At 40.8% G+C, this 23896-nt stretch overlaps 1 protein-coding gene and 1 pseudogene across 2 annotated transcripts; one reads left to right on the top strand and one right to left on the bottom strand.

Moving 5' to 3' along the window:
- Positions 1 to 410: 410 nt before the first annotated feature.
- LOC129053702 (protein FRG2-like-2) lies at positions 411 to 2067 on the bottom strand. 2 transcript variants are annotated; one of them, XM_054545759.2, is made up of 4 exons: positions 1890 to 2067; positions 1551 to 1628; positions 1244 to 1321; positions 411 to 925 (listed from the first exon to the last, which is right to left on the bottom strand). In XM_054545759.2, exons 1-4 carry the CDS (start codon positions 2065 to 2067, stop codon positions 411 to 413), a joined length of 849 nt encoding a protein of 282 aa, XP_054401734.2. The 2 variants fall into 2 exon arrangements, with proteins under 2 accessions (XP_054401734.2, XP_054401735.2); XM_054545760.2 differs by having other exon boundaries at positions 1551 to 1625.
- Positions 2068 to 17461: 15394 nt separating this feature from the next.
- LOC134761220 (angiogenic factor with G patch and FHA domains 1-like) lies at positions 17462 to 19442 on the top strand (annotated as a pseudogene).
- The last annotated feature ends 4454 nt before the right edge of the window (positions 19443 to 23896 follow it).

Below are 23896 nucleotides of genomic sequence, written 5' to 3'. Positions count from 1 at the left end.
GCTAAGATTGTGCCACTGCACGCCAGCCTGAGTGACATAGCAAGACTGTCTCAAAAAAAAAAAGAGCATATAATTTTATATTTACTTTTCTACAATCTAAAATATGCAAATTCACAATTACAATCTAATATTTTTCTGATTATATAGAAATGCACGACTGTCATCAGACATCCAAAAGGCATCAAATGTCTAACATGAAATATCAAATTTGTCTATAGCCTTAGCGGTCTGCAAAATGCAGGGCTCAGCATTCTGATTATACCGCTCAAGTTTCTTTCCTATGACTTCTTCAGGTTCTGTCATTTATTAACACACTGTGTCTAAAATTGTCACTGCTGGTCATCTGGAAGAATCTGAGAAGAAGCAGGTCCTTGTTCTCATTCCTAGAGCTGCATCTCTGCTGAATAGGGTCAGGGTGCTCCCAGCGTAGCCTTATCTGATCCACTGACAGGCTCAGTTATCTCCTGCCCAGGGAAGGGATGGGTTTCTCTCTCCAAGGCTGAATCCCCAGGGCCAGGCAGTGTGGCTGGGACAAGCCAGCTCTCAGCAGGGAAGACATAAGCTGCCTGGGTGGCCATGGAATACAAGGTCTGCACCTGGGCACACAGAGGCCCCCGGAGCTGAGTGAGCAGTATCCGCTGCTCACAGGTCAGTGGAGAATGGATCTGCTGTGCCCACACCTGGGCTAGGTCTTGATAAACAGTCTCTGACATAGCTCGCACAGAGGTCACCAAGCTTTTTCGAAGTGACGGTGTTTGGACTCCTAGGGCCCGAGACCTATGCCGCTCGCTGCGCCCAGTGCGAACCCTGGAACGTCCCCTATGGTGGGCATCACAGGTCTCCTGGATTTCACTGTTGTGCACAGCGGCGGAGGATCTTGATTTTTTATTCAACGTCAAGCTGCACTCCTCTTCTGGACAGTTCCCTGCAAAGAAAGCATGTGAGAGACTCACCAGAGCAGTCCCCACAGACCCTCATTTCCAGAACCCCCTGTGCACCCAGGTGAACCCCACTTGTCTCTCCCACTCCTTCCTATCTCAGCCTGGAATGAAGTGAGGCTGAACTGCTTGTGAGTCCCCAAATATTCTCAGAGTGCTAGGATCTCAAAAATTTACTTGTCAATAAGTAACTCTCTTTCCGCTCCAGCCTCATATAAAAGTTTCCTAATTATTTGCTTTTTGGGGCAAACCAAAAACAAAAAAACCACCACCACCAACAACAACAACAAACACCAAGATTCTACCTGCTCTGTCTTGGCAGCTGTCCTTGGAACTGATTTTTCTTTTCCTGCAGTTTTTCCGGTATGAGCTGGACTCTGGTTCTGTGAACACAATGAAAGTTTGAGAAAGTGCCTCCAACTGAACACCCTGAAATTCGTAGTCCATCCTGGTTACACAGGAGCTGAGGTTACCAGCAAACTCCAGCTCTCTTCTGTTTTCCAGTGTCCAGGATCTGTATGGCCCTGGCTGCCAAGGAGCTCCCAGTTTCCTTGCCAGGGGAGCCTGTGTTGCTACCCTGTCCCTTCTCACCTTGAAAGAGCCAAATCTTACCTGATCCAGCAGTGCTGTTCCCGGCCTTGAGCTTGGTTTCCTCAGAATTCTCCTTGTTTGGATTGGGCTCTGATCCTGCTGCAAAACAAAGTTTAGATAAGTCACCTCTCCCTAGGAAGAGTCCCATAGTCTATCTCTGATGCATTTTTGCAGATCAGTCTTTCATGTGAAGCTCTTCTGCCAGAGTCACGAGTGAACACATTTCTCAAAGTCCCCTGAGAGCACTAAGCCATTTCCCATCCCCAAATCTCAAAATAAAACCCTACTAAAGACATATAGCTCAGTATCCCTGATTCCAACCCTCCTTCCAGCCTTCACAGGAGCAGCCCAAGGCCTTACCTTGCCTTTGTATGTGCTTCTCACTGGAATGGGAGAAGGCGGTCTTGCCTTTTCCTTTGAATGGTTTCTTCTCATCTGAGCCCTTTTCTGTAAAGGAGATCTTTTGGAAAGGGGGCTGGTCAGTGGAGCACTGGATGGAGGAGCAGTGGATATCGGGGTCTTCATTTCCCTTTCCCATGTTGAAGCTCAAGTCAAAGGTGCGCTCTCTCACACGTCCAAAGGCAGAGTGTGGGTTATTCTGCTAGATCTGCCTTTTATACCTCCCTCGGCTGGGCGTGGCTTACTCTTATTGGCTGAGCAGTTTTCTCATTCCTGCCGCTTCTTAGAGCCTCAATCAGAAGTTTCTTGCTGTAGTTCTACTGGGGACCTAGACACAAGCTTATGTCTTCCCTGCTGAGAGCTGGCTTGTCCCAGCCACACTGCCTGGCCCTGGGGATTCAGCCTTGGAGAGAGAAACCCATCCCTTCCCAGGGGAGACATTTTCAGGTCCTCTTATAGTTTCAAGAAAACAAAGAACTGGGAGCACAGGGATCGGAAGATCGGAGAATCTTTTCTTCCAATTTCTGTCCCAGTTCCTACCTGGAAGTATTTATGATCCTGTTCACCTTTCAAGATGCACAATTAAACATGCCTATATTGACATATGTTATATATTTTGCACAGAAAGAGAATTTATTATACATAGTGTTAACATTGTGTGCATAGATATTATAATTTCTTAAATGCTTGGAAACAACAAATGTCAAATTATGGTTGATTGTATTAGATCCACACATATATGATGAAATAAAAATGCAGAGAAAAAATAAATACCAAATGAAATGGCCCTTCCTACCTTAAAAATGGGGAAGATAATTAGATCAAATGCAATAAAATTGAATTGATTAGGTTGAGACAATGCTAACCTAATCAGCCCCTGATTCCTGAGGTAGCAAAATATCTAGGTGGAAAAACTTTCCTCCTTTCTCACCCTTCCTCAGTCATCCTGGGAGCGCCATTGTGTTCTGTGGAATTTATTCAGCCTCCCTAGTAAAAGTGGACTTGGTCTCAAACAGGTAACCCAACTGATCACAAGAAAAACAGCCTAGATTCTGAACATTCAGCTACTGTCTTCACACCGCGGACACCACCTGAATCCCGTCAAAGCCCACATTATTTCTCAACATCCACCATATTCCAGGGCAGACTCTCAAAATTGCCTCAGTGAGACGGGACAAGGTGTGGTGGAGCTCCAGGTTCAGAATAGCTGCCTCATCCCTTCCTACTGCGGCGGAGTCTGTCCCTGCTGGTCAGAGCCCTCCAACTAGCCTAGTCTATGTCCAAGAAAGTGTCCCCTAAAAGGACCTTCTTGTCTCCTCCTCTGCTGAGGAAAGCAGCAGGAATAAGACCTTCTATGTTAGGAAGTACTCAGCCTCCAGTCCTAAATGACTTGATTGACTGATGAACTGATTCCCTAAGGGACAAGGTGTGGTGGAGCTCCAGGTTCAGAATAGCTGCCTCATCCCTTCCTACTGCGGTGGAGCCTCTCTGCTGGTCAGAGCCCTCCAACTAGCCTAGTCTATATCCAAGCAAGTGTCCCCTAAAAGGACCTTCTTGTCTCCCCCTCTGCTGAGGAAAGCAGCAGGAATAAGACCTTCTATGTTAGGGAGTACTCAGCCTCCAGTCCTAAATGACTTGATTGACTGATGAACTGATTCCCTAAGGGGGAGAAAGACAGGGGGAAGAGGCTGTGTTGGGTGAGTCTGTGTTTGCCCAGCTGTGCTGCCTGTGCAAACAGTGGAACGAGAAAAGAATTAGTGGTAGACAGACACTGCCTAGGGAAATTATCTGAATGTAAATGGAACTTATCATAATATGATATCGTTATATATTATAATATTATATCAAAATTTATTTGACATCTAAATAAATTTTGATATATTATGATATAATATATAAAATTTGGTCAGGTAATTTTATAAGAAAATTGAGTTAAATTTTATAACAATATTAACATGTAAACTCAATAGAAAGCTAGGAAAATTGTCTGCTTTAGTGTAAATGACTGCTTTTTGGATAACTCTGTAAAAGGGGTGAAGAGGGGTCTGCTACTTACTTGATAGTAAGTACTTGATATTACATCGACTTCCACATCTTTGCTGTTTTTAACCATTGCCCTCTCAAGATGTGAGAATATTTTACTCTAAGAAAGTATTTTCATAGATATCATAATAGAAATTTTGTTCATTTTAGTTAATAAATTATTATAACATTAATGATTATTAATAATATATGTCATTGTTAAAATATACTCCTACAGACAACATATTACACATGTGTTTTGATGTGTCCTTTAATCTCAGGTAAATTTTTTAAATTTTTATTTATTAAATTCTATATATTTTAGATAAAAGAGACCTTGTAACTGCCATATGATGTACTTTCTTAGAAAGACAAATTCTCAGGCAAAACTCAAGCCTGGCTGGGTGCGGTGGCTCATGCGTGTAATCCCAGCACTTTGTGATGCCAAGGCGGGTGGATCACCTTAGGTCAGGAGTTCAAGGCTAGCCTAGCCAACATAAGGAAACCCCATCTGTACTAAAAATACAAAAAAAAAAATTAACTGAATGTGGTGGTTCACGCCTGTAATCCCAGCTAGTTGGGAGGCAGGAGGATTGCTTGAACCCCGGAGGCACAGGTTTTAGTGAGCCGAGATTATACCACTGCACTCCAGCTAGGCGACAGAGCAAAACTCCGTCTCAAAAAAAGAAAAAACTCAGGCTTATTTTTATCCAAATCTAGATTTTAAATAACATTTCTAGGTGTCCCCTTTCAATAAAAATCCAAACCAAAGCAAACAAAAAATTTCTAGGTAATTCCCATGAATATTAATGACTGTTAAATTGGGTACTTTTATTTTTAAGAAAGGGATTTTTTATATGGATGTGTTGATGTTTCAAACACGTACAGTTAAAATTGTATCTTTTTTTGACAGAGCCTCACTCTGTCCCTCTGGATGGAGTGCAGTGATACAATCACAGCTCACTGCAGCCTTGACCTCCCAGAATCTAGTGATCCTCCCAAGTCAGCCTCCCAAATTGCTGTGACTACAAGTATGCACAACTATGCCCAACTAACTTTTAAAAAATTGTTGTAGAGATGAGGTCTCACTATCTTGCCCCAGTGAGGTCTTGTTGTGTTGCCTAGGCTGGTCTCAAACTCCTGAGCTTTGGCTTCCAAAGTGATGAGGTTATGAATGTGAGCCACCGTGTCCAGCCAAATTAGACCTTTCAATGAGTGCACATCTTACCTCAAAAAAAAAAAAAAAAGAAACTTATTAAAAGATGAAGTCTGCGTTAAAAATGGGTTCATATTAATGATTTTTAATTTGGTACTTCTATTATTAAAAGAGGGATTGTTTATATGGGTGTGTTTATGTGTAAAAAGCTAGTTAAGGTCGATCCTTTATTTATTTTTTTTTGAGACAGAGTCTCACTCTGTCACCCAGCCTGATGTGCAGTGGCACAATCACAACTCACTGTAGCCTCAAACTCCTAGAGTCAAGGGATCCTGCTATGTCAACATTCCAAGTAGCTGGAACTACAGGCGTGCACCACCGTGCCTGATTAATTAAAAAAAAAATTAATAAAGATGTGGTCTCACTATGCAGCCCAGGCTGCTCTCAAACTCCTGACCTCAAATGATCCTCCTGCCTTGTCATTCCAAAGTGATGGGATTGCACAGGCTTAAGACATTGTGCTCAGCCAAGATTTTACCTTCAATGAGCACACATTTTTTATCTGAAAAAATAATAATAAATAATAAAGTCTGTGTGAGAAATGAGTTGAAGTATAGATAATACAAAATTGGCATGTTATTAGTTGCTGTTGAGGCTGGGTAACAGGCCTATTGCACTGTTTCTTTTATTTTTGTGTATGTTTTAAATTTTCTGTAATAAAACATGTATAATAATACAAAGTTGATCTACAATGTTAGCTCTTAAGATCTTAGTGACTTTGGGGGAGCAAAAAGAGAGAAAGTGGTTGCCAGGGCATCAGTGAACCTGGTTCTATTTCTAGGTTACACACGTGTGTTCACTTTGTAATAATTCATTGAACTTTACCTGATTTCTTTGTACACATCTTTCTGCAAGAACGTTATACGTATATACAAATTTAAATATTACTTATTTGCACAAAATTTTAACATCATATCTCAGAATAATAACACTGTTTTGTATCGTTTTAAAGTGGGACATGTTTGTTCAGGGCATCATCAGATGGATATTAATATTCCAAGGTATTTACTTATGTCCTAACACTTTGGTGACCTTCTAGGTCTTCCCATGTTTACATCAATTTAGTAAGTAAGACAGTTTTAATTTTTTAGGGTACAGGCGAAGCACGGTGGCTCATGCCTACAGTCTCAGCTCTTTGGGAGGCCAAGGCAGGAGGATCATTTGAGTCCAGTATTTTGAGTTTTTTTAGGATGCAATTATTTTTCAACAAAGTCCTCACCCAAGAGTGAGGTTCAGCAATGCAAGGGCACCTAGTGCATACTATGCATTTGGTATGAGTAGAACTGGATTGAATCAGGAATAAAATATGTAGCAGAGGTCAGTTCGGCAAGGAAAAGTAGGTAATGCAGGTAAGATCAGAAGAGCACAACCCAGCAGCAAATCTTTCCATTTATTTCAGGAACCCATTTGCCACTAGTTCACCGGAAGAGGCTGATTTAAACCATTCATTTCAGGAAACCATTTGCCCCTAGTTCACAGGAAGAGGCTGATTTAAACCATTCATTTCCGGAAACCATTTGCCACTAGTTCACCGGAAGAGGCTGATTTAAAGCAGCAGTTTGGGGGCTTGGTTGTACCCCATAGTCACCCAGAGAGCTTTAAACAGCACTGTGGCTCAGGTCCCACCGCAGGGATTCTGAATTCATTTATCTATTGCCTTTTGAGTTTAGGTAATTTTAAAAGCCTCCCTGGTGATTCCCGTGTGCACCCAGGGGGAACAACCCCTGGTTCAGGGTGAGAAATGCATTTGCTGTGCATGCATTCTATGTGTGCAGCTGTGATTTGCCCCATGGCCACTCCTGAGTTTGGGGTCTTAGAAAATACACTTGTCCTGTTAAAAATCTAAAGACAACTTCAAGACACACTCAGCTGTTTGGCTAAAATGCAACAGGAGAAAATATCTTCTCAACAGGTGTATCTGGATGGCCCTTGCTTTCAGAGTAAAAGGTGGTTTCAAGCACAATATAGCACTTTTTTCCCACAGGCTTTCAAGGCCTTTTACTATCATATTCTTATGAATCACAGGAATAAAAAAATCAAGTTATATACCTGTCAAATATTGTATTAGGTAAAAATTAAGGGCATGTCTTCCATGCTCAGGTACCCTGATTAAAATCAGTTAAGACCCATCTGCCCGGTGTGGTGGCTCACACCTGTAATCCCAGCACTTTGAAAGGCAGAGGCTGGAGGATCACTTGAGCTCAGGAGCTCAAGACCAGCCTGCTCAACATAACAAAACCTCATCTCTGCCCAAAATACAAATATTATCTGGTTGTGGTAGTGTGCACGTGTGGTCCCAGCTACTTGGGAGGCTGAGGTGGGAGAATTGCTGGAGCACAGAATGTCAAAGCTGCAGTGAGCCACTGCACCCCAGCCAGAATGACAAGGAAAGAGACCTTGTCTCAGAAAAATAAATAAATAAAGAGACCCATTCTTTCAGATACCCTCCTTCTTCTACATAAAACACAGGGCTTTTGACTGAAATGTTTTAAGATGAACTGAAGATTCTCCCATGATCAGGAGCAGTAGATGGGGGTTGCTCCCTTCCCGTTCTTTGAGTTGAAGCAAGGCAGAGGTCTGGAGACTCAAACTGTTAAATACTCAAACTGGTAAATATATCAATTGCTTTCTTTTCATATGTTGTATTAAGCTATTCTTGCATTGCTATTTAAAAAATCTGAGACTGGGTAATTTATAAAAAAGAGTTTGATTGGCTCATGGTTCTGCAGGCTGTACAGGAAGCATAGAACCAGTGTCTGCTTCTGGGAAGGCCTGGAAAGCTTACAATCATGGTGAAAGAGAAGCAGGCATCTCACATGGTAGAAGCAGAAACAAGAAAGATGAGGAAAGGAGGGGCCACACTTCTAAACAACCAGATCTCGCGAGTACTCCCTATCACAAGGACGGCACAGAGCCATGAGGGACTCACCGATGATTCAACCACCTCCTCCCCAGGCCCCACCTGCCACATCGGGGATTAAAATTCAATATGAGATTTGGAGGGGACATCTAAACTACATGGCATGACCATCAGAAAAACAGATGAAGAATTCATGGTTTCTACTGTCCAGAAATTTTTCATCTAGAGCAAACGGATTAATAGCTGAATTCGGCATCCTGTGGTCAGAAGGGAAATGGATTAATGGCTGAATTCAGCATCCTGTAGTCGGAAGGGAAATGGATTAATAGCTGAATTCAGCATCCTGTAGTCGGAAGAGAGAAGGGAGCTGCACAGGGGGCCTTCGCTGCATGTGCTCCACTGTTCCTTGGGTTCCGATGTCTCCTCCTGAAGGGCTATTCATGGACAGAAGAGTTATTGTTATTGTTGTGATTATTTCTATTTATTTTATCTTGGTAAAAATAAGTTTTTAGCTTCTCATATAATTGTCCTAAAAAACCCTAAGAGTTTTGCTTAAGTTTCTTGTTATCATGTGTTATAAAAATTGTCAGGGAAGTGGCTAAAACAGATTAAAATTACACAAGCTCTAAGAGTCAAGTCTCTTTTGGGCAGGCTTAGGAAAGACAGAACTGGAAATAATCCACCAGCATGAACATCAGAAACATGGGGTCCGCTTTCTGTTCCAGCCCTGCCCAGATCCACCCTTTTCTAAGGCCTCATCTAGGTCTGGCCTCACCCTAGAATCTTCTCTCACAGAACTGATTAAAGGAGACCAGAGATTCGGGCTGGGGCTCCTGCTGCCTCTCCTGAGCTGGTGCCCACAATTTCCTAAAATGGAAGAGCAGAAAAATGGAAGCAAATAATTCTTTATTTGGGGGCTATAATTTCTTTTTCATTGAAGCCAGTGCTTCTAGAGACACCCCACCTAGCAACTTGTTTTCCATTCCTGCAAATTCAGTAGCTGCTCCACAAGACACAAAAAGGTAAATATAAATATAAAACATCTCTCTGAACAGTTCACCCTTTTTTCTCTATCCCTCTCATCTGTCGATATAGCTTTTATTTTGCACATTTTATTTTCCAGGTAAATAATTTTTAAAATGGAAGAAAAAATAGAAACACTAGGCCCTTCATTTAAATCCTGAAAATTACAGAAAACTTAGTACCCAACCCCCAGGGTGCTATGAGGATTAACTCACATCATGTAATGTTTCCTGAACATTGCTCTGTAACAGACTTCTGAACACATAGTATGTGCTCAATAAACATTGTATGAACTCATGTGTACATGTTTTCCAAATGCAGACTTACTCAAACATTGATGCCTTCTCTAGGCTTTCTAAACTATAAAGAGCCAGTGGAAAATGACGTGTTTGATAATGGTGATTGGTGGCTTCCACTTTGGGCCAAAAGTATTTGTGTTGTGGTAACAGTGTTGGGTGTCAGGAGCTCTGTGCTGTGCCTACTTTCTCTAGCTGAGTGCTACTATATTGGATGTAGTGGAAGAAACATCAGCATTAAGAGGAGAATTTTTAAAGAAGCCAATTCATGGATCCCTTCCAAACCTGCAGAATCACATCACTAAGAGAGAGCCTGGAATCAGAAGTAATTCATAGGCACATTGAAACTTGAGAGTCGGGCAAGGTGACTCACGCCTGTAATCCCTACACTTTGGGAGGCTGAAGTGGGCAGATCATCTGAGGTCAGGAGTTCAAGACCAGCCTGGGCAACATGGCCAAACCATGTCTCTACTAAAACATACAAAGATTAGCCAGGTGTGGTGGTTGGTTCCTGTAATCCTAGCTACTCAGGTGGCTGAGATTGCAGAATCACTCGAACCTGGGAGTTGGAGGTTGCCATGGGCCAAGATGGTGCCACCGCACTCCTGCCTGGACAATGAGTGAAAACTCTGTTGAAAGAAAAGAAAAGAAAGAAAAACTTGAGACGCAATGCTTAGCTAAGTGGCTCTCGGCCCATGCTTCCAGCCATAATCATATGGCCAGCTTAAAGAAATACCACCACCTGTGCCCTCCCCAGAGACTCTATCGGTCTTGGTGGGAGCATCTATGTGGTTGTAATTAGAAAGTCAAATTGTCCATCTTTGATAATTATATAATATCATATACACAAAAATTCTAAAGACCACCAAAAAAACTATTAGATTTGATAAATAAATTTATTTATCAAATAAATTTATTTGATAAATGTTTCAGCATGCAAAAATCAATGTACAAAAATTGGTAGCATTTTTATACACTAATGATCATCAAGCTGAGAACTGAATTAAAAAGTCACTTCCTTTTACAATAGCTACAAAAAAGGTAAAATGCTTAGAAATACAATTAGTCAAAGAGATGAACGATCCCTACAAGAAAACTACAAAACACTGATGAAAGAAATTGTACATGACACAAATGAGAAAAACATCCAATGCTCATGGATTGGAAGAATTATGATCATTAAAATGACTCTACTGCCCAAAGCAATCTACATATTAAATGCAATTCCTACAAAAATGCTAATGTTATTTTTTATAAAATTAGGAAAAAAAACACTAAAATTCACATGGAACCACAAAAAGAGCATGAATAGCCAAAGCAAATCTAAGCAAAGAGAATAAAGCTGGAGATATTACATTATCTGGCTTAAAATTATGCTGGAAGGCTGTAGTAACCAAAACAGCATGGTACTGATATAAATTGACACATAGATCAATGGTACAGAATAGAGAACCTAGAAATAAAGCCACATACCTACAAACAACTGATCTTTTACAAAGTCAGCAAAAACATACACTGGAGAAATGACATCCTATTCAACAAATTGTGCTGGAAAAATTATATTGCTGTATGCAGAAGTATGCAATGGGACCCCTATGTTCCACCATTTACAAAAATCAACTCAATATGGATTAAAAGACTAAAATGTAAGATCTGAAACTATAAAAATGCTAGAAGAAACTCTAAGATAAACTCTTCTAGACATTGACTTGGACAAAGAATTTATGACTAAGATCTCAAAAGCAGATGTAACAATAACAAAAATAGGCAAAAGGAACTCAAACTAAAAAGCTCCTGAAAATGAGCTTTTTAATTAACACAGTGAACAGAAAACCTATGGAATGAGATAAACGTTTACAAGTTTTGCATGTGACAAAGATCTAATGTCCAGAATATACAAGGAACTCAAACAGCTCAACAAAAATAAAACAAGTAACTTCATTGAAAAGCAAGCAAAGAACATGAACATTAAAAAACAGACACTGATGGTCAATGGTCAACAAGCATGTAAAAGATGCTCAATGTTGTCAATGATCAGAGAAATGCCAATTAAAAACCACAATGAAATACCAACTTACACCATGCAGAAAGGCTATTACTAAAAAGCAGAAAAATGAGCTATCAGCAAGGATACAGAGAAAAGAGAACACTTATACATTGTTTGTGGGAAAGTAACTTTCTACAATCTCTATGGAAAACAGTATGGAGATTTCAAAATAGACTAAAAATAGAACTTCCATTTGATTCATCATTCCCACTACTTGGTATCTACCCAAAGAAAAATAATTTGTTACATAAAGAAAATACCCATGCTCACATGTTTATCACAGCACTATTCACAATAGCCAATACATGAAATCAATTTAAATTTATCAATCAATAATCGAATAAAGAAAATGTGCTATACAAGTATACCATGGAATGCTACTCAGCCATGAAGAGGAATAAAATCATGTCTTTTGCAACAACATGAATAAAACCAGAGGCCATTATTGTAAGTGAAAAAACTCAGAAACAGAAAATCAAATTCTGTATTTTGTCACTTGCAAGGGGGAACTCAATTATGCATATACTTGGATATAGAGACTAGAAAAATAGACACTGGAGACTCAGAAAAATGGGAGGTTGGAGAGGGTTTAGGAATGAGAAAAGAACTAATTGGGACAATAAACAACATTCAGATGATTGTCACACCAAAAGCCCATACTTCATCCCTATGCAACATGCTTCTGGAAGGGAGCTGCATTTGTACTCTCTAACGTATTAATAAAGAGATTTAAAAAAAAAAAGGCCTGGCGCGGTGGCTCAAGCGTATAATCCCAGCACTTTGGGAGGCTGAGGCGGGCGGATCACGTGGTCAGGAGTTCAAGACCAGCCTGGCCAATATAGTGAAATCCTGTCTCTACTAAAAATACAAAAATTAGCCGGGCATGGTGGAGCACGCCTGTAGTCCCAGCTACTCAGGAGGCTGAGGCAGGAGAATCACTTGAATCCGGGAAGCGGAGGTTGTGGTGAGCCGAGATTGTGTCACTGTACTCCAGCCTGGGAAGAGAGGGAGACTCCGTCTCAAAAAAAAAAAAAACAAACTTTGGCTTTTATCAAGAGGGCAAACTGAATAGACCTCATAATTTTAATAAATAATTAGATTAGGCAAAAAAATTTTAACAAAAATAAATAAAAAATAATATTGTATTTTAAGAATGGTATAGAAAGATAATTTGATGAATTAGAGTAGTTAGTACTTAGCACATACAATATGTTAGGCAAGATTCTAAGCCACTTAGACTTTTATGGACAGAATATGTAACAGGGTAAAATAAATAACACAAAGATTCATTGGCAATGACAAATTGACATATTTTCAATCATATTAGATGATATTAAAACCATTAACAAATTTACTGTTTTGTTTCATAATAAAAAAGAATGTTAAATAACTTCATTAAAAAGTTTGACTAATTAGGCATATAGATAAATGGGCAGCATTTTGACCAGTACACGGAGGACACACATTTTCAAAGACCAGACAAAATTATTTATTTATTTTTTGGGGGGAGAGAACAGTTTTATTATCTGGGGATACAGTGGGGCCCTTTCCCTGGGAGGTGGGTCTTCCACTGGTTACCCCCGCCAGGGCTCCAGGGGGCGCCATGCGATTCAGTGCTGGGCTCCGCTGGGGGCCGGGCCTTGGAGAAGGCTAACTGTGCGGGGAACCAGCAGCTGTGGGGTCCTCAACGCCCGCTCCGCCCGGCTGCACCGGGCCTCCTGGTGCTCCTCAGGCTCCCGCCGAGTCTGCGTCTCTGGAGGGCAGCGAACCATCGTGCCCAGAACCTTATCCTCACAGTCCAGTTTGACGCAGGTCAGGCATTTCTGCTTCCTCCTCTCGGGCAGGTCTTTGCACTTGGGTTTCTTCCAGTCCTTCCTCCCCCCGCTTCTCTGTCTGCCGGAGCTTAAATTCCAGCCTCACCAATGTTCCAGCTGGGAAGGGCGTGTCCAGGGCGCTGTTCACACTGGTCTCCCGGAAGGCCCGCTGCACGGGCGGGTGCTTGGAGCAGATTCCTCCAGGGCCACCTGCAGGCCCCGGCGCTGGCCCCCTGTGTTCGGCTCCCCGCCCCCGCGTCCCCCGCTCCCACCCACGGGGCCAGCGAGATCCGCAGCCGTCTCAGGCTTCCCCTGTCACCCCGACGCTGCGAAGCGGGTGTGCGCCCCTTAGTTCTCCGAGCCCGCCGGGAGCCACCTCCTCCCCTGCCCTGCCCCTGGGGGGGCCATGCCCGCAGAACGCTGGGCAGAGGCGAAGGAACCGGGAAATGTCCCTTTCTCCACACTGACCTTGGGGTGTGCCGGGTCCTCTCCACTCCCTCCCACTCTGCCCGCGCTGTTCCCTGGGGCCCGCAGTTTCAGCAAAGTTCCCTGCCGCGCCGGGAAGCCGTCCTGCTGCCCACTCTCACCCTTCCTCCTTTTCTGGCCAATTCTCTCTCCCCACTGGGTCTCCGACACGACCCTCTCTCCTCCCGGCTGTCCCCGGAGCCCCTCTCTGCTTCCCCAACTCAGCCCCCTCTCTGACGGCTTCTCCCTCCCACCCCCAAGCGAATCTCTGGGCTCCCACGGGGTGCCCCCAGTCCCCGGGGCCTAGGTCAACCAGACAAAATTATTTTAAATGGGAAGGTTTGAATTCCATTGAATTCATGAAAGCAGGAATCCATCTGGTCATATTTTAAATAATTGTGAAATGATAATAGCAATTACCAATTTAAAGTTTAACCAGAATTCAGAATAACCACCATTTTACCAGAAAAAAAAAAAAACCTGTTATAACTAACCAAGTCAGTAAATTCGCAGGATACAATATTAACATATGAACATCAGTTGCATTTTTTTACAGTAATAACAAAATATCTGAAACAGGAATAAAGATAGTTCCATTTACAATATTATCAAGTAGAATGAAATACTTAGGAATGAGTTAACAAAGAATATGGAAGATCTGCATACTGAAAACTATAAAATGTTGAGGAAAGAAAATGAAGAATACAAAATGAGAAATATGTGTTCATGGATTCTAAAAATTAATAATGTTAAAATATCCATACTACACAAAGGGATCTACAGAGTTAAATTTCTATCAAAATTTTAATGCCATTTTATTAAAATGTAGAACAACAATTTTAAAATTAGTATGGAACCACAAAAGACCTCAAATAGCCAATACTGAGAAGAACAAAAAGGCTGAAAGCCTCACACTTCCTGATTTCAAACTACATTACAAAGCTGTAGTCATCAATATAGTATAGTACCTACATAAATCCAATAGAACAGAATAGAGGACCCAGAAATAAACTCACGGATATACAGTCAACCAATCCCACAGAATGGAGAAAGGATAAACGCATCAAGGAGTGGTGTGGGAAAAACTAGATATGCACAGAAAAAAGTGAATGTTTCTCTCATATCATCACAAAATGAATATGAAATGAAATAAAGACTTAAACATAAGAACTGAAATCATGAATCCTCTAAAAAAAAAATGGGGAAAAACCTCCTTGACACTGGTCACGGCAATGATGTTTTGGATATGACACCAAGAACACAGTCAACAAAAGCAAAAATGAACAAGTGGAACTGTGTCAAAGTAAAAATTTTCTGCACAATAAAGGAAACAATCAACAAAATATAAAGGCATTATAGGAAATGGGAGAAAATATTTGTAAACCATATATAGGATAATATGTTACTATCTAAAATATATGTCATACTAATCAATACAAAAAAAGAACCCACAGCAGAATTAAAAGCAATTTCTTGATTAATAATTGGGCAAAATATATAAATAGCAATTTTTCCAAAGATATACAAATGGCCAGCAGGTATATAAAAAATGCTCAACATCACTAATTATCAGAGTAATTAAAATCAAAATCACAATGAGGTATCACCTTATCGTGGTGTTTGGATGCCTATTATCAAACAGTCAAAAGATAAAAAGTGTTAGGGTGTAGAAAAAGAGAACACTTGTCCACTGTTGCTGAGGATGTCAATTGGTGCAGCTATTATGAAAAACAGTATGGAGGTTCCTTAAAATTTTTAAACTAGAACTACCATTAATCCCAATTTGGAGTATATAGCCAAAGGACATAAAATCAGGATCAGCAAGGGTATCTGCATTCCTCTGATACAGATAAATAAACTGATACATAATTTCAGTTTTAATAAAAATGAAACTCTTTCATCTACTACAATATTGATAAATCTTGAAGACATTATGCTAAGTGAAATAAGCGGAATACAGGACAACTACTGCATGATCTCGTTTGTATGTAAAATCTAAAAAAGTAAATAAAAAAATAAAAAGCCATGGAAACAGTAAAACAGTGGTTCCCATGGGCTAGGAAGTGGGGAAAGTGGGGAGATTTCCATGGAAGGGGGCACCTTCTGTTACAAGGTGAGTAACGGCTGGGACCTAATGTACAGAATAGTGACTATAGTTAACAACACTGTGTACTTGAAATTTGCTACAAGAGTAGATCTCAGGTGCTCTCACCACACACACAGAAACGTATTAACTATGTGAGGGGATAGATATGCTAACTAGCTTAACTGAGGTAATGTAAAGACTACTGACATCTCAAAACACTCTATTGTAAACCCTAAAAATACACACTTTTCAATTTGTCAATCATAGCTCAACGAATGGAGAAAAAAAATAAGAGTAACCAGCAGGTCATATCTAGCCACAGGGAAACTCGATTTAAAACACGCTTGGCTACTGTTTGCAGCTCAACTCGGGAACAGCCGGAGCGCTTCTGGCCCCTGGACTTCGACGCTCCTCCCGCGGCCCCCGTGGCTGTGGCTCCGCCGGCCCCCGCTTCGGACCCGAGCAGCCCCTCCGAGGCCGCAGCCGTCGGGCGCCCGAACTCACGGCCTCGGGTCCGTACCCGCCGCCAGCGCCTTCGCTGTGGCCTCTCCTCCCCCTCTCCGAGCCCGAGCTGGCCCAGCGGAGAAGGAGGGCGGAGAAGCTGGAACCAGAACCCGAAGCTGCAGGCGGCAGGTGCGGAAACGGGAGACGCTATGGCCTCGCACAGGAAGGCTGCTCAGAGCGAAACAAGCAACCGCCAGGAGCTCCGCACGCAGCTGGAAGAACTCAGTCACGTACTCCGCTGCGGGAGAAATGGAGATAATAAAAGTCTGATGTAGAAGTACTCGCAGAGAACCATGCTCCTTGGTCAATCTCAGATTATTATTATCAGACCTACTCTAATGATGTTAGTCTTCCAAACAAAGTGAGTGACTGAACTGTCAAATCAGCAAGATCAGGATATTGAAACTCTTGCTTTGAATTCTAACGACCAGTTATAAATAGAAAATGATGCTCACCCTGGTACTGATAAGACACCAAATGTTAAATGTAGACAAGAGGGTCATTTGCCTCAAATTCACAGGAGCCAGCATCTGCATTAGCAGCACAAGATACATCCTTAGAAGGTTCGTCATTAGATGGAAGTTTGAGAGGTGCAGCAGAAGCGGCTTTATCACAGACTGGATTAAGTTATGATGAAAATACTGGACTGTATTTTGACCACAGCACTGGTTTCTATTAAGATTCTGAGAATTAAATATATTATGATTTAATTTATTACTACTGTGATGTGGGAAGTGGTCGCTATGGATTTCATTCTCGAGTAGATTTGCAACATTTTCAGACTTATAGCACAAAACAAAAATGAAAAATTGAGAAAAGAAAGGATCCAGATTCTTCTACAAAAAAAAAAAAAGTGAGGAAAAGGATTTGAATTCAGAGGATCAAGAAGCCTTCAGTGTTGAACATACAAGCTGCAACGGGAAAAACAATTTCACAAATGTGAAAAAAAAGCCAAAATAGGCATTCATCACAAAAATAATCCCCCAAAATTCACTGTTCCAGTTAGTGGAAATGCTATGGAATCTCCTCTTAATGAAAACATCTCAATTCATCTTTAAGGATGAGAAAATCACAGGGACTGATAGTGAACCAGAAGAAGGTGAAATTACGACTCTCAGACCGAGGGTAGTTATGATGAAGGCATTACCAGTAAAGGCAATGCAACTGCAAAAGATACTGAGGAGGAAGATTAGGAAAAAGTGTGGCCCTCATATATGACAGTAATTGTCGTTAGATCACCTGTGTTACAGACAGGATCATTCTTCATCATTACTGCTGTAAAACCTGCTACAATTGGAAGAGAAAATGATATGGAGCATACTCTTCGAATCCCTGAAGTTGGTGTAAGTTTCATGCAGAAATCTATTTTGACCATGACTTACAAAGTTATGTCCTTTTGGATCAGGTAGTCAAAATGGAACAATTGTTCATGGAAAATGGATTATTCAGCTGAAAACTAAATGTGACCCTTATGAACCTGACCATGGAGATAAAGTGAAAGTTGTAGACACTGTGTTATCTTATTACATTCACCCTGGCAGTAATAGCTCTGTTGGATGTGAACCAGGGCAGTTTAGAGCTCACCTTTTCCTTGATAAGAAAGATGAATCATTTGTTGGTCCATCATTAACTAAGAAGGAAACGAGTTGGAAAGAAGAAAAGGATTTTAAAAATATACGAGTAAAATATGGTTTACAGAATACAGACTACAAAAATGATAAGATACTGGAGAATCAAAAATATAAAGATAGAGTTGGAAAACATAGGGAGCAGATTGGAAGTGAAGGAAATTTCCAAAGAGATGATGTTCCTGCATCTGTTCGTTCTGAAATTACTGATAGCGACAAAGGTCAGAAGATGTTGAAAAAGATGCGTTGAAAACAGGAGAAGGCCTGAGGAGGGATGGTGGGAGAATAAAAATTCCAATACAGCTTCAGCTTCGGCAAACACATGCAGGATTGGAGACAGACAAACCATCCTCAATTAAAGAGACTCACCTTCTCCAAAACAAGAACAACAACAACAACAACAACTGGGACAAAGCACAGGAGAGGTTTGCTGAAAACTTTCCAGAAACTAAACTTCCAAAAGATGACGTAGGAACCATTCCTTGGGTAAAAGGGACTGAGGAGTGAAGGTTAATCACAGAAGAAAACTCAAGCTTTTTTATAAATAGAGTTTGGAAACTCTTATTTTATTGCAGAATGTTTCTCCCCAAAAAAGTCAGTGCCACAAGAAAGCTGTGTCACAGTTTACCCCTTCCTGATTCAGAAATGTGTAATAAAATGTGGTTTGCAGCTGTTAAAAAACACTTTTTAAACTAATTATTAGTGACTCAATTAAATTATACAGTAAGTGAACTAAAGTTCACAGGGCACAGATAAGTTTATCAAATTTTACTATTTTATCTTGTCATTTACAACATCCATATAAGCAATTAGCCATATAAGCAAAATTCATATAACCACTTAAATGTTCATTTGTCCTTGTCTCCATATATTCATACTAGTATGCACAGAAAATACAGCAAAAGAAACATCTAAAATCTATAAAAATAAATCTGACAATATACATTCTTTTTTATGCCCTTCAGGACCTAAATAAAAAATGTTGAGACAACATGAATAGTGATGCATACATTTTCTAATATTTGGAATAGCCTAAATCATATTAAAGAACTAATGAACAGGTGACATGCCACAGAAAATTCGTCTTTTATTGTTTTCTTCGGTGAAGAATCTGAATATGTTGATATATACTGTACATTCAGCATTTGCATTTGGTTTGTTTCATAGCTAATGAAATGTTTATACATGAACAAATGAGTACAGTATTGAAATAGTCCATGTGCTGGCATTCATACTTCTTATAAATACCATTGCAGGCAATGAAGTTGTGCCAGAAAAATCTGATTTCGAGTACAAAAGGAATACTTAGCAAGGGCCTCAAGCTCAATATATTTATTGAAAATGTCCTAAATTGCCATAAAACATTATAACGTTAAATTATTCATTTCAATAAATTATGAATTAACAAAAAATACAAATGTCTTTTATGGATCAGGGAAGTCCTAATGAGACAGAATGGCCATTGAAGCCAAAAGGTCTGAATTCAGGAAAATAATTTTACTCATATTTGTTTTATGTTAGAGAAAACAATACTTCTGACCATATACTATTTATTGCAGTGGAGTATTTCAAAAATATGTACATAATATATAATTAATTTTCTAATAATATAAAGTAATCACACTCTACAAATTATTACAATATGGTCTATTGATGAGAGGGGTGTTTCAAATGAAAAAAAACTTGGAATTTCTCATGGTGATAGATGCCATAGAAAATCTATGTAAAATATTTCACTCATATATGCAATTATTGATATTTCTGCTTTTCAGAAAAATAATATAAACACTTAATGCAGACAATTAAAATCATCAAGAAGTTACAAGAATTCACAGAATGCCTAATATAGTTGAAAGGAAATTAAGAAAACTTCCCAGGACTGGAAGTAAATAAAGGTAATGATCCAGAGTAGTAATCAACCTAAGAGGCCAGGGCTCCACTCAGATGCATCTGATTACAAGAATGTCAGGTCCATGTGGGTTGTTCCCTTCTGACAAGGCAAATGGAATAAACAAAGAGACACTGCCTGCAGGCATTGGAATGTGGTGTCTCCCATATGTGAGGATTAAATTATAAATTATGTTGCACACAAGGAGATGAGCTACTGGGGTGAAGCATCAGAAGAAATTATATGGCACATAAATCTCAGATATTGAATTTATATTTAAATGTTTAAGTCAATATAATGGAAAAACAAAAAAGCAAAATAATGTGGATAGAAACTACGAGCTTGTCAAGCTATATTTGGAAAAGAGGCAAATGAAAAATAAAGTATTGAAAGTGTTGTAAAACAATTTAATGTACAACATACAGATTACATATTAAAATAGGCTGAGACAAAAAGAGGACTAGTAAAGTGAAATGCTGATCACAATTAATGTAGTCATATATGTTATAGAAGGCAAATTAATAGAAAATATAAATATATTTATATATGAAGATTAGATTGAGAAGAAATAAAAAGAATTTGTTTTACCAGACTCTCTAAATAGGAAGGCAACAGTCAAAGAATCAGTGACTCGTAAGTTTCAGAAATTGGAAACCAGACATGAATCCTTTAAAAGTTTAGGGTGTAATATATGAAAAAAAGGTAAATTAAGAAATACTTAGAAGAAATAGTGGTTTGGGTTCTTGTGAATACTGCTTAATAAACATGAGAGTGCAGTTATCTTTTTTGACATGCTTATTTTGTTTCCTTTTGATATAAACCCAGCAATGAGATTGCTGGATCATATGGTAGTTCTATTTAGAATTTATTGAAAAACCTCCATACTGTTCTCCCTATAGAAATGGGAAATGATTGTACTAACTTACATTCCTACCAACAGTGTATAAGTGCCCATCTACAGAATGAATAAAGAAAATGTTATACACACACACGCACACACAGGCACACACACACAGGAATAATGTTCAGTCATAAAATAGAATGAAGTTCTGTCATTTGTGTCAACATGGATGAGCCTAGAGGACATTATGTTAAGTGGAATAAGCCAGGCACAGAAAGAAAAAGACCACGTGCTCTCACTCACGTGAAATCTGAAGAAGTCCATCTCATAGAAGTAGACAGTAGGATGGTGGTTACCAGAGGTTAGTGATGGCAGAAGGATGAGGGAGTGGGGAGAGCTTTGTCACTGGGTACAAAGTTACAGTTAGGAAGAATAAATCCTGGTGTTCTGTTACACAGCACGATGACTATAGCTAATAATAATGTACCATTTATTCTATAATAGCTTGAAGCAAGGATTTTGAACTTTACTAGCACAAGGAAATAAGTGTTTAAAGTGTTAAATATGCTAATTACTCTGGTTGGATCACTGTACAGTGTATATGGTACAATGTGATGCAGTGAAACATAATTAACATAATTATACATGTTTGCAGAGTACAGTGTGATGTTTCACTGCATCACACTGTACCGTGTAGTATGATGCAGTGAAGCATCACATAATTAACACATGATAGTTATAAATGTTTACGGAGTACAATGTGATGTTTCACTGCATCTCACTGTACCGTGTAGTATGATGCAGTGGAACATCATATAATTAACATGATAATTATACATGTTTACAGAGTACAGTGTGATGTTTCACTGCATCACACTGTACCATGTAGTATGCTGCAGTGAAACATCACACTGTACCCCATAAATATTACTGGTTCAGCAGGGAACTGTGGGACACAGAGCAGCTCCAGAGTAGCCATGACCAGCAGCTTCACCTGTGTGGGGTAGCGAGAGGGGAAGGGCCCTGTGCTCGGCTGAGAGTTGACCCCTGACCCCATCCACTTTGACTGCTAGGTGCCAGCAGAGGTCAGGGACCCCTAACTTCAGGCAGAGGCAGGAAGCAAGGTCATTGCCTCTTTTTTTTTTTTGAGAGAGAATCTCACTCTATCACCCAGGCTGGAGTGCAGTGGTACAATCTCGGCTCGCTGCAATGTACATAGAAGTATACTTCAGAATCACACCTGCAGGAAGGTCCCTGGGTGAGATTAACAATCCCACATAGAGGTGTACATCAGAATCACACCTTCAGTAAGGTCCCTGGGTGAGATTAACAATCCCACATAGAGGTGTATGTCAGAATCACACCTGCAGGAAGGTCCCTGGGTGAGATTAACAATCCCACATAGAGGTGTACGTCAGAATCACACCTTCAGGAAGGTCCCTGGGTGAGATTAACAATCCCACATAAGTGCCAGTTCTGGGTATGAGAGCCAAAGCCTCCTGTATGTTGGATCTATGTACATAAGTCACACTCTCAATGGTGGAATGGATTTTTCCATGAGAGGCTTAATGCCTTTTGAAAATTGAGTTATCTTAGTGGAGTCACAGCCTCACAAGTGTTTTGGATCTTGGTCAGGGAGTCACAAACCCGCTTGTGGACAACATCCACTTATGAGAGCCAACTTTCCAACTTTTGACTGCCTCTGGGTGTGAAATTCAGAACCTCAATTGTGGGCTGTGTTCATGTGGGAAAATGACAATTTTTACTGATGGCTGGGCTCAGGCAGGAGCCTCTCATCCTGTAGGTGTTGAGATAAGTGATATGTCACAATGCCCAAAATATGCTGGGTGCAGGCAAAAGAGGAGAGTCATATTAGCTGGTTGCTAGGTCCAGTTATATTTCACCACCTCCATTTTTGGCAGGGCTAAGGCAGAAGAGGAGAGTCAGAGCTAAAGAAATGTCACAATGTCCCCGTGGGTAGGGCCTATGCATAAGAATTGCACCACCTAGTCATTGAACCCAGCCATATATTACAATACACAATGTATACAAGGCCCAGGAAAGAAAGGAGAGCATATCACATAGATACTTGGTCCAGCAATGTGTCACAATACCTGCTGAGGGGAGGCTCCAGGCAACAGGGTAACATTACCTAAGTGACGTGCCCAGAGAGATGTTTCAATGCCCCTGGTGAGTAGGATTTTGAAAAAGGAGAAGTTACATAACCTAGGGGCCAGGCCTAGCTGTGTGTCACATTCATCTCCAAGACGGAGCCCAGACATGAGAGAAAAGTCACATCATGTAGGTACTGGGCAAAGTAATATGTCACAATCCTTACTGTGAGCAGGCCCTAGGAAGAAGTAGAGAGTCACATAGTCTAGATGATGGGCCCAGAGGTATTTGACAATGACTACTGTAGGTAGGGACTGGGCAGAAGAATCACTTCACCCGTGTGCTGTGCCCGGTTATAAGTCACACTTCCCTCTGTGGGCATGACCGAGGCAGGGAGAAGAGTCACATCATCCCGGTGCTTGGCCCAAAGATATGTCACAATCTCTCTTATGGGCAATGCTCAGGTAAGAGAGGAGAGTCACATCAAATAGGTAATGGACCCAGAGGTATGTCACAAAGCCTTCTGTGAACTTGATCCAGGCAGAAGATTCACATCAACTTGGTGCTAAGCCCAGCAACATGTCACAATCCCTTCTGTGTAAAGGGACCAGACAGGAAAAGAGAATCACATTACCTGGCCAATGAGCACAGAGATCTGTCACAATGCCCCTTGTAGGCAGGGCCCAGGCAGAGGAGTTACATCACCTGGGTAGTGGACCCAGCAATATACCACAGTGTCCCATATGGGCACAAGCCAGAGAGTCACATCACCTGGGTGCCAGGCCAAGCTATATAGAACAACGCTTCCTGTGGGCAGCGCCAAGGCGGAAGAGGAGACTCACATCACCTGGGTGCAAGGTCTAGCGATATGTCAAAATGCTCACTGTGGGCAGCGCCAAGGCGGAAGAGGAGACTCACATCACCTGGGTGCAAGGTCTAGCGATATGTCAAAATGCTCACTGTGGGCAGCGCCAAGGCGGAAGAGGAGACTCACATCACCTGGGTGCAAGGTCTAGCGATATGTCAAAATGCTCACTGTGGGCAGCGCCAAGGCGGAAGAGGAGACTCACATCACCTGGGTGCAACGTCTAGCGATATGTCAAAATGCTCACTGTGGGCAGCGCCAAGGAAGGAGAATAGAGTTACACCCTCAAGGTGCTGGATCC

Source organism: Pongo abelii, chromosome 23, assembly GCF_028885655.2.
Source record: "Pongo abelii isolate AG06213 chromosome 23, NHGRI_mPonAbe1-v2.0_pri, whole genome shotgun sequence".
Taxonomy (NCBI): domain Eukaryota; kingdom Metazoa; phylum Chordata; class Mammalia; order Primates; family Hominidae; genus Pongo; species Pongo abelii.
The sequence above is the reverse complement of the archived record's forward strand: the minus strand, read 5'-3'. Positions and strand labels throughout refer to the sequence as shown.